Genomic DNA, 12,310 nt, shown 5'->3' with positions numbered 1-12,310 from the left:
TTCAACAAGCGCTTGAACCCGTATAGGAAAGAAGTTAAATGAACCCGCAAACCGGAAACAAGTATTCCTTCCTTACATATATGGACAACTTATCTCTTGAAGGTCATCTGCTCGGAGCTGCGTGGAGACGATTTGGTATCTTCTGTCTGGCGAGGTCCAAAATCGTTTGCGAAATTCAAAAGGAGTTTCATTGTTTTCGTACAAATTCAATGCGTATGACAATTTGAATTTTATTGTTTTATGTTTTAATGTATCTTGGGTTGGCTACACTAGCTTTATTCTATTCTGTACTTCTTTATAAATATGCGACTCTATGGAATTGTTAGATTACAAATAAGTTGTCTACAAAAAAAATGTTCTTTGCTCTTACTCATTAAATAGTAATAATAACACTGGTGTGCTCACCTGCTCTTGAAAAACCTGAAGATTCACTTGATTTCCGCATCTTTTCTTATGGTGGCGCTGGCGTCGTCTTTCTGTCAATGTCTTCATTTGACAGAACAAATGAAAATTTTGAAATGATGCCGTTGATTGGTCAATTTATAGTGTTTATTAAACATAGTGGCGACAATTCGTTCTAATTGAGCCCTAAAAATGGCGAATTGGTACATAGAACCATAAAACTTAAGGATACAATTCACTAACTGAACTGAACTGAACTGACACACGTCAAAATTAAAATTATTGGGCCTGATAATATTTGATTGTATATAGAAGAAATTTATTCAACTGAAGAATACTACAGTGACTAAATAAAATAAGCCTCACATTTTGAATAAATCCCAAAAATCAGGTAAATGGAGAATGTAAACAGAAAGCCGCCATATTTAGGCTCAGTATTTTAGACATCTTAATTATAAACTTACATTAATATTCGGTGAATGCCAATGGTAACAGCTTGTGAATATGATGCTATTTACTCACGTAGAATATAAAGTCAGCATGACTACGCTGAAACGTCTTGGTGATGGTTAGACGAGTATGTCTGTTGCTGAAGGATAGGTATGCAGACAACAATATTTATTCAAAAAATGAGGATTCAAAAATGCTTGCTTCAGGCATACCTTCTGAGTCTTGTTGTTCTTCACAGAAATTTGATAACAAGACAGTGAAAACTGAATCCATGTTTGCAACGAGATCCTTGAAGAATGACCAAATACATATTCTGAATGAAAAATCTAGAAGGCGTTCATAATTTGTTACGCTGAAGGTCCATAAAGTATTTAGATTAAGAACAAAGACCAGGGCCGTCGCTAGCCAAACTGCCGCCCTAGGCAGAGACAAAATTTGTCTCCCTAACAGAAGTTTTACAGAATGCTAAAACTGAATTCTTATGAATAAATGATGAAATATATGAATTGAATTCAGGTTTCAGATTCTTCTGCTGAGTTTCGAGTTCATAAAACACTCGAATATTCATTTTTTTCTTCAATATGATTAAATGAACCATTATTTTTAATTCGAATATATGTTGCAGACATTCTTGATGGAAAAGCTTCTAAGATTAGTGAATTTGACGAAAAAAATCGTTTGTGATATTCGTTGAAATCAAAAAAAAAATTACTTGATTCATTTTTTCAGTATTCTAGTTTTCTTGAAAAAAGTTGATAATGCCGCCCTCCGTTATTTGCCGTCCCTCTAGAAACCCTGCGGTTCAGGTTCTTCTGCTCAGTTTCGACTTCATAAAAAGCTTTAACATTTTGTTTCCTTTTCTTCAAGGTTATCGAACAAAACAATCGGATGAACCATCATTTTGAATTCGAATGCGCCCACGCCCAGCACTAGTTAATTTGATATAAAAAATGAATAATATCAAAATACAATGGAATGCTTTACAAAATAATAAAACTCCTTATATTTCTTAAGAAGAATAAGCTTTGAATGGTGAAATGAAATCGTTTTTCGTATATTTTGCTTTCCATTCTGCGCAATCAACATTCTGATTATTGAAGAATTGAAAACAAAAATAATCCAGAAGCCGCCCCAAATGGCAATAAATTCGGGAATGTTTATTAGCAAATCGAACGCCGACAAAGTGATGAATGCGTGGGTTTTTTAGCGTCAACTTGTAAACAACACTATGAGGGGATAACGCAACATCTGGTTATTTATGATTATAATGCGGCACCTTTGATGGTTTTTGATTATTATTTGTCGGTATTTTTCCGAATCAAATCTCATTCGGTACTTTCCATTTCTACACATGTGATATTTGTTGACCGAGCTTGAAATGCCGCCCTTGAAATTTGGCGCCCTAGGCGACCGCCTACTCTGCCTACCCCCTAGCGACGGCCCTGTCAAAGACAAAACCCTTTCCCAAAATTACAGCTGTCTATATTTATCCAAAACGAGATCAACCGCTGACGAAATATGATCTCCTAGCAAGTAACTAGTTATTAGATAACTCAATCTCAATTATATCTAGGTAACCATTACATTCAATCCGAATACTGAAGAAGAATGAGGTATTTTAGAAAGTACACACTCCAAGATTTCAATACGAAATCCATTGAGTAACATTGCAAAACAGATCGTCGAACTCCAAACCCTTGACAATGACCTAGATCTGCTTAGAAAGTAACACAATCTACAATTGGTATATACATAAAATGGTATTGCAGTCCCACAAGAAGCAGACACATTCACGAATATTTGAAAGTTTGGTGAACTGAATAAGCACATAAATTTCCAGTTTATTTTATTGCCGTATTAAGAGGAGAACGTTGATGCCAGTAGTTCCGAATTGGTCGATAAAAATAGACATTTTATGTTTTATTTCGTAGTCAAGCCAACTGGAAGATAGAACAGGATCTGATGAAATATTTGAAAACATAGTTGGGATCTGTTATACTCGCATTTTGAGTACAAATTAGATCTAAACGCTTAATATGTATTGGTCGAATTCAAATGTAGTGGTTATGGTATGAGCTGCTATTTTTTATGGAAGCAGATTGAACCGAGCCCCACATTACAATGCATTCTATGGGAGGCTCATACACAGTCTCAGAATTAGTGGTCAACAATGTATCACTGTAATCAAAGTAGTCGGGAGAAACACAAATAATTTTCTTCTAAAAAAATTTTCTCGAAGGAGCAAACGCCTATCAAAGGAACGATCTTCAATATTATTTACTTAATCCCTACAGAACTTATGCAGCAAACATGAAATTTGGTATAACTTTCGTTATTCAGAAGCTCTAACCCACCAGTGTACACATACTTTGAAAATTTCAAACTAGGATCTTCAAGGCAAAATTCAACTTTTTTGTGTTATTCTTTTGAATTTTAAGGCTGCTAGTATTGGATTAAATAAAGATGAGTGAAGTATCGAAGCAGTATAGTTTTATTCATATATTCCACATAGTTTTATGTAAGATGTCTAAAAACCAGGTGTATGAACTGATTAGCTTTCGTTTTGCCAATTTTAAGAATATTAGTTTAAGCTTCTGATTGGCTAGGATCGGGTTTTAATTGATGTATCCTGTCAAAATCAAAGGTAAAAAGATCGAAATGAAAGGAATGACATTGCGGCGCCGCCACGAAATAAAACTAATATTTTCAATTTGGTCGAATGTCATTCCATTCAAAAATTGACGAGTGCACACACCATGACTTCTTAGTTTTATGTCATTCGCTTCAGAATATTTTTGATACTCTTAGTCATAGAAGTTTCTTGATCTTTTTCGCAATTAGTTTCCTACATCCTTGTTCTGTTTTTGCTTTTTTCATTTCTTCAATATTCACATTTGAAGTTTGACAGTGATTTATCTAATGGATAGTGGAAAGGATTGATCCCCTGAACAATAAAACAGTAGATCAAATTTTCAATTTGAAAAGTACCTACCATAACCCAATCTCAATTCTGTCAAAAGGCGTTTGTGATCGCTATTGTCAAGTCGATTTTCATTAAATTTTTGATTAGTTTACAATATTTTTATCTGAGTATTGTTTTCTTTTCGTTAGTGGCATTTTTTAAGCATATCCAGGTATGAAGAATCCTGTTCCAGATATTAATATGACGTTTTCAAAAATGTCCAGTTCAAGATTAACTCAACTTCATCTATATTTTATCTCTTCTACATCTATAGGATGCTCTTGAGTGTGTTGTAAAATACTCTACTCATCCTGTCATTACTGTCTTCTAAACTATTATATTTTTTTCAGATATACCTGCATTCCAACAAGGGTAAAGAAGAGGTTTCAATGCTTGTGGCATCCAAGACTTCTGGTGCAACCCCTTTAGTGATAGCTTGTAGGAATGGTCATTTCTATGTTGCTCAATATCTAATTGAGAAGTGTGGAGCTGATGTTGAGCAACCAGGATCAGGCAAGTACAATTCTCTATTTCAATTGCATTAAGATTTTTTATGAATTGTAACGAAGTACACACAACAAAAAATTAGATAGATGATTTGAATGATTGATAATTTGATATGCAAATATGTCAAGAACGTAGAAGGAATTGATTAAAGAAACATAAAACAAATATTGAGGCAGAAACATACTACAGTCGACAGGATGCAAGTGATGCAACGCTGGTTGATCACACAATAACTACACAATAATCGAAATGTACCTAAAGGGTGTTTTTTCAAAGCTATTGAACTTTAAATTGCAATAAAACAACGATGGATTATTCGATTGACATGAATTTTATTTATCCGCAAGATAATCTTGTGGCATTACATTTTAAATATGATTTCTGGCATATGACCGCCACGGCTGGCTCGGATGTAGTCCAATCTGGACGTCCAATTTTCAATGACTTTTTCCAACATTTGTGGCCGTATATCGGCAATAACAAGGCGAATGTTGTCTTCCAAATGGTCAAGAGTTTGTGGCTTATCCGCATAGACCAATGACTTTACATAGCCCCACAGAAAGCAGTCTAGCGGTGTTAAATCACAAGATCTTGGAGGCCAATTCACAGGTCCAAAACGTGAAATTAGGCCAAGACCAAACGTGTCTTTCAATAAATCGATTGTGGCACGAGCTGTGTGACATTTTGCGTAGTCTTGTTGGAACCACAGCTCCTGGACATCATGGTTGTTCAATTCAGGAATGAAAAAGTTAGTAATCATGGCTCTATACCGATCACCATTGACTGTAACGTTCTGGCCATCATCGTTTCTGAAGAAGTACGGACCAATGATTCCACCAGCCCATAAAGCGCACCAAACAGTCAGTTTTTCTGAATGTAACGGTGTTTCGACATACACTTGAGGATTAGCTTCACTCCAAATGCGGCAGTTTTGTTTGTTGACGTAGCCATTCAACCAGAAGTGCGCTTCATCGATAAACAAAATTAAATGGACGTAGTGCGCGATACGTATTCCGCACAGAACCATTATTTTCGAAATGAAATTGCACTATTTGCAAGTGTTGTTCAGGCGTGAGTCTATTCATGATGAATTGCCGAACCAAACTGAGAATAAATCACTTGACAGCTGTTAAATCGGTCGCCATCTTGAACAGTAATGCCAACTTAAAGTTATATACCTCGAAAAGAAACACCCGTTATATTCGCTTATAGGGAAACCAGTGCTCCAGATCATCGATCTGCTCTGTTTAGACTAAATATGTTTCTATCTTTATTATTTTTTTTAATTCGTCTCTTATCAACTCGCAGTCATCTTCGACGGCGAGACCATAGAAGAAGCCCCTCCGCTATGGTGCGCCGCAGCCGCCGGCTACCTGGACATAGTCAAGCTGCTGATCTCGCACGGCGCCAAGGTCAACAGCACCACCAGGACCAAGTCGACCCCCCTGAGGGCGGCCTGCTTCGACGGCCACCTGAACATCGTCCGATACCTGGTGCAGCACGGCGCCGACGTGGAGATAGCCAACCGGCACGGGCACACCTGTCTGATGATCGCCTGCTACAAGGGCCACCTGGACGTCGTAAGGTACCTGCTAGAGTTGGAGGCAGACGTTAACAGGAGGAGCGTGAAAGGCAACACCGCCCTGCACGACTGCGCCGAATCTGGCAGCCTCGACATACTGAAGTTGCTGTTGGACAGCGGCGCCGTCATGTCGCGCGACTCTTACGGTGAGTGGTACCATAAAATACCTTAAGGGTTATTCATTTTGTGGTTCCATGTTGGGATTCATCAAACCAAGTAGCTTGACTTTTTAACCAACTACTCGACTTGAAAATCAAGCTCGTGAAGATTACATACTTGACATTGACTTGGCTTGATTTTAGATATGTATTACTTGACTTGATATCAAGCTACTTGATATTACTTGAGCTTGATATGCATACGTCGCACGGCATATATTTATCCAATCTCTGTCTTAGATTCAATAAGGGGATTCCTCGAGCGCCGAGAGACTGAAGAATTCGCCAGTGTGACTTTATTAGTAGATTTCTCACATTTCTATGAAATCTGTTGGTAGATTTTGGTAGTTTCAGATCTTTCCAAACTTGGTCAAAATGGCAAAGGATTTTTTATCAACGCCAGCATTTTCAGCTCCTGTCGAAAGAAAATTTTCCAGAGCAGCTCTTACAGTTACAAATGCCCGCAATAGGTTATGCGACAAATCTATAAGATGCCTCATATCAACGCCAGCATCTTCAGCTCCTGTCGAAAGAAAATTTTCCAGAGCAGCTCTCACAGTTACAAATAGCCGCAATAGGTTAGGCGACAAATCTATAAGATGCCTCATATCAACGCCAGCATCTTCAGCTCCTGTCGAAAGAAAATTTTCCAGAGCAGCTCTTACAGTTACAAATACCCGCAATCGGTTAGGCGACAAATCTATAAGATGCCTCATATGTCTTAGATCCTGGATGGCAAATTATTAAATCTCAACATTTTCATCCAGGATCTAAGACACATGAGGAATCTTATAGATTGTCGCCTAAACTATTGCGGGTTTTTATAACTGTAAGAACAGCTCTGGAAAATTGTCTTTCAACGAGAGCTGAAGATGCTGGCGTTGATAAAAAAATCCTTGGTCATTTTGGCTAAGTTTGGAAAGATATTTCTGAAACTAGCAAAATCTACCAATAGATTTCATGGAAATGTAGCAGTACGATAGATAAATATTGTTAAATGGCTAACCTTCAAATAAGCATATGACGCTTTGAATGACAGTTCTGTTTGACATCTCTCATTGAAACAGGGATGTGAAATCCGGACCACAACATGGATAACCCAGTACTAACTCAGAATTCAGATAACCTAGACCGAATAATTAAGAATGCGCCTACTTGTACCCTTCTTCTCACCTAGCAATTGTTCCAATGATCTTTATTTTACCATTGGAATGTTATCTATATTCCTCACATTAGATGTTTACTCAATCGCCAATTGCCAATACTCCAAGTGCGCTCACCTGACCACTGCATGGTTGCTACTGAGTAGGGCCTCTGAACCTACAGTACCTACCTCGCTGCTCTACCGCCCTTAGTGGTTGGTCATTTCCTCTTTGTAGCGTATAAAACATAGAAAAAAAATTTGATCATCAACTTGAAGAACTTTTTGTCTTCAATAAAAAATACAGCCGTTGCTGCAAACGGCGAAATAAAAATGAAGCACTTCAATTATAAAACCCCGATTTTTTTCAATGGTTCCTAACCTTCTCCTCGAGCTGCTATTATATGTGTTTAATATTCCACCTTAACTCTTTCAGGTATGACCCCACTCTTAGCAGCTGCCGTCACCGGTCACTACTACATAGTGAACTTTTTGATTAACCATCCCGATGTTACTAGGGAAGAACAGATTGACGCTTTGGAGCTGTGCGGTGCCACGTTCGTAGACAAGAAAAGAGACATGGTTAAGGCTATCTATCTGTGGAAGACAGCCATGCACAAAAGGTTAGTCTTCATAAATCCGAAACACTTATTTTAAAGGTTTTCAGAATGTCTTCAACTCTATCCTAACATCTATTTTCATGCTTAGTTTTGAGTCACAGATGTCTAAAAACTGTTACACAATGTTTTTAACGCTTATTTCAGTACTGAAAACTTCGAAAAATTCGTTATTTTGCACAAATTAGTTTGAGGTAACTTACAAGCTTTATTCGTAAATGTTTACTATACATATATAACACAAATTCTTCAAGATTCAAAGACAACTGTAGAATTAAATCAAACAATTATGATACTCTGAAAACGTAGAAACGACAATGGAGTTTATAATTTAAATTGCCAATTCCCTTTCTATATCACTTCATTAAGATTAAATGAGTAAATTACAGCATTTGGGATGTGGCCAATTTACTTCTTAGGTGATAGAATATTCTATCCACGCACGACTCTTGCCTAGTCTGGTCTTGGCTGGTCATAGACTACGTCTATGGTAGTTATTATAAACAGAACCATCTATGGGGCAAGATTAGAATGAAAGAAATATAATTTCTGTACATTTATTTTTTGTGTTAATACAATTATTATACAATAAACAAGATATGAAAAGATATTTCAAAAAGCTTTACTCATAACTATTATAGACACCGTTTTTCTTGATTTGAAATTTTGTTGGAATAAATACATTATTATATGCACTCCTGCTATAGATCATTTTAGTTACCTTATGTAGCTTTGACAGTAGTTGTTTCGATGTCAATTAAGTTAGAACTAACATAATAACTACAGGTTATAAGTCCAGCACGCCACAACTCCGTACTTATATAATAATTACAAATTTACCTAGTTTTGATGAATGATAAATAAAGCAGAATATCTTAAATCGCCAACATAGACAAAAAAAAAATTTATTTTATTAATTAATATATTTGTCTTTGAGGTCGAAACAGAGATTATAGCTGTCATACAACTTTTCGATAACATTTTATATTACGATCTGTCTTTAACCTCAAAATCTTCATCGGCACCAAATTTCTTTTCAGGGAACATTCTCTTGAAGTCTGAAAACAAGAAAAATTCTCTGGGGACCAGATCTGAAGAAAACGTTGGATGCGGAAGCAATTCGAAGCCTGATTCATGCAGTTTTTTCATTGCTATTTCCGCTGTTCATTATCGATAGATATTTTGAAGCGAAATTTTAGGATCAGATAGTACTCGATAGGATTACAATTAGTGATCGCAACACCCCTCATCCCTTTTCAAAATCAATAGGTTGTGCTCGCCCCCGTTAGGGGGTAGAAGTTACGGGGATGAAAAAAGCGGAAATTTTGCTCCCCTTAGAATCATAAATTGACAGGTCAAAGCGGTTTTCCACATTTTCATTTTAAAGTCGGAAAATCGAGGTGTTAAGTTTTCGTTGGATCACCTAGTAACTCGGTGCCCATTTCACCACGTTTAAACTTAGCATACCAATCAATGATGGTTGATTTTCCTGGTGCCGACCCCGTAAACTCTTCATCAAGCCAAGATTTTGCTTCAAATATATTTTTTCCCTTCATAAAGCACACGAAATCCTTTTTTTTTTTTCAAATAACAAAAGTAGGTACACTCACAACGCAATACGTTCTATGACGTCACACAGCGCCATTTTAGTTCTCCTGTCAGTGTTCGGAATCCAAACAAACAAATTGTCATTCAAATTAGTACGTTGTCGTTGAAGAAATTGGCTTATTTTGATAAATAAGATCATTTAAGGAACGATTTTACTATTGATCGATAGACAGAAGGCACGAGATTAATGCCAGTAAGTTCGAACTTGAAGTTCAACTAATAAACACGGCTTTTTACAAAATCTGGGAAATGATACAGGATTCAAACTTACTGGTACTAACCTCGTTCCTTCTGTCTATCAATTAATACTGAAATCGTTCCTCAAATACTCTCATTTATGAAAATAAGCCAATTCCTTCAACGATACCGTACTAATTTGAATGACAATTTATTTGTTTGGATTCCGAACACTGACAGGAGAACCAAAAATGGCGGTGTGTGACGTCACACTAATAGAGCGTATATCTCACAAATTAAGGGTCGGACCGCTGTCAAATTTTGACACGTATCGTTTGAAGGTTGATACTAAGATGTCTAAAAACCAGGTGTATGAACTGATTAGCTTTTGTTTTGCCAATTTTGAGAATATTAGATAAGCTTCGTTATGTCAACTATAGGTAGCGCTATCAACAAATTAAGATTCTTGTTATTTATTATTTACGAGGTTTGTGCCATTATGTACCTATATGTATATCTTTCATTATAGTTATGATCTATGGAAGTAATTTTTGTAATTGAAATACCAATAAACTCTCTCTCTATTACAAATATTTGAATTCATTCCAGTAAACGTTTCGTGTTTTGTTTCACGACTTTGTACGATCATACTCGATTACACATCGCTTTTGATTGGTCAGTATCGGGTTTTAATTAATGTATCCCATCAAAATCAACAGAAATGACAAGTATGACATTGCGGCGCCGCCACGAACTAAAACTAATATTTTCAATTTGGTCGAATGTCATTGCATTCAAAATTTGACGAGTGCATTCACCATGTTTTTAGACATCTTACTCACAAACTAATGGTCGGACTGCTGTCAAATATTGTCACGTATCGTTTGAAGGTTGGTACTAACTGAAAATCATATGGATTTAATACTAGCACCGCCATCTTAGCATCAGACCAGGGACTTTTGGGACTTTTCAATTGGCCTAATATATTCTCGAGAACATTTCAAATTCAGCATAATAAAATGATGGTTTCCCTTCCAGATACCTGCCAGGAGAGAAGAGGATCAACAAACCAACCCCGGTGCTGAGGAAAGCCTACGACTACGTGGAAGAGGTCAAGGATCCGGACGAGCTGGACAACCTGATAGCCAACTTGGACAGCATGCGGATGCACGCCCTCATCATCAGAGAGAGGATCCTGGGTCTCACCCACCCGGACACGAGCTACTACGTCAGATACAGGGGCGCCGTATACGCGGATTCGGGCAGGTTCGACAGGTGCATAGATCTGTGGAACTACGCGCTGGACATGCAGCAGAGCAACAGGCAGAACGTGCATCCGATGACGCAGAGCAGCCTGTTCTCTTTCACGGAATTGTTTTCCTTCATGATGGCGGAGGAAGGTATGTGTGACGAGTGTTAGATGTACTGTTATATAGTTCTTCCAATCTTGCTTGAGCTACTCCATAAAAACGCTTGTCCAGATGTTCGTCATTGATGCTACTATATTACTCTAGTGTGTTAAAATTTGATAATTCTTTGGCGAGTTGTTCTCGAGCCAAGTTCGAGCTGCGCCCTCTTCCAGGGGGTTTGGTAAATCGTCCCGAGATCGCTGGTGGATTCTTCAGTTGTACTATCCAGCGATCTCTGCCTAAGACACACACTCTCACACCATCGTGAGAGGTGACTCTGTTGCAACATTACTACCCCTTAAAACCCGCCGGGACCAAAGTAGTGTGGCGCGAAAACCCATATCGCCATCTGTGAGCAGACAGAGTCACTACAATTCTACATTCTCCGCCTATAATTACAAGGAACATTAACTATGATGACATGATCGTTGCATAAGCAAATTAGTAATAACATTGATAAAATTGATCAAAAAATGTAGTGCAAATTATATTGGCAATCTCACTTAGTCCTCTTCGTATTCTACCAAAATTCTTTTCTTCGGTCCTTATGACGGTCCTTAGGATACGAAATCATTTTTTTCAGAACTCATTACCGACTTTGAAAGTAACTAGAGGAATTGATTGATCCCAAAACCTTCAATTTTTTTCAACTTTTTCTCAATGAGTGTAGAATCCTTCGTCCATGTTTCATTAAATCTTCTTAAACGATTCTTAACAACTCTCCAAGTCCCTATTAATGAGATATGGAATATGTGGACAACTCCTACCAATAAGAGCGACCAAATTGCCACGCGGCAGCTCGTGTACGATTTCGAGCAATGAAAGTGACCAAATCGACTAGCATACTGAGCTTTATTGGTAAGGCAATAAATTCCCAGCTGTCTGATAAATTTCTAGAAACTTGGAAAAATATTGTATATTAGTAAGAGTCTGACCTACTCCGCACAATGAACTATAAACTTACTCCATGAAAACGCTTGTTCGACTCGAAGGACCATGAAAAATATGATCCGGCTCGAAGGACCATGAATGTTTTTGCTTGATTTGGTTGAATTACCAAAATGTTGCTTCTTATTCGAAGGACTGTATATTGTTGATTTTGGATGAAGGAAAATACGTGAATGATTTTTACTTGTATAATTTGCCTTGTTGAGCGAGAGAACACATACACTGTAGACACAATACGCTCTATTAGTGATGACGTCACACACCGCCATTTTAGTTCTCCTTTCAGTGTTCGGAATCCAAACAAACAAATTGTCATTCAAATTAGTACGTTGTCGTTGAATAAATTGGC

At 37.3% G+C, this 12,310-nt stretch overlaps 1 protein-coding gene across 3 annotated transcripts in view; it reads left to right on the top strand.

Moving 5' to 3' along the window:
- The window catches only part of LOC123687722 (protein fem-1 homolog CG6966), a 65,078-nt gene that overhangs the window by 47,196 nt on the left and 5,572 nt on the right, over positions 1-12,310 (top strand). For all 3 annotated transcript variants that reach the window (XM_045627058.1, XM_045627060.1, XM_045627059.1), the window contains exons 2-5: positions 4,165-4,327; positions 5,630-6,049; positions 7,639-7,825; positions 10,643-11,004. In XM_045627058.1, the coding sequence (XP_045483014.1) occupies positions 4,165-4,327; positions 5,630-6,049; positions 7,639-7,825; positions 10,643-11,004 (1,132 nt within the window). The remainder of the gene's footprint in view (positions 1-4,164; positions 4,328-5,629; positions 6,050-7,638; positions 7,826-10,642; positions 11,005-12,310) is intronic.

This window comes from Harmonia axyridis, chromosome 1 (genome assembly GCF_914767665.1).
Source record: "Harmonia axyridis chromosome 1, icHarAxyr1.1, whole genome shotgun sequence".
Lineage (NCBI taxonomy): Eukaryota > Metazoa > Arthropoda > Insecta > Coleoptera > Coccinellidae > Harmonia > Harmonia axyridis.
This window is presented reverse-complemented; position numbering and strand designations above follow the sequence as displayed.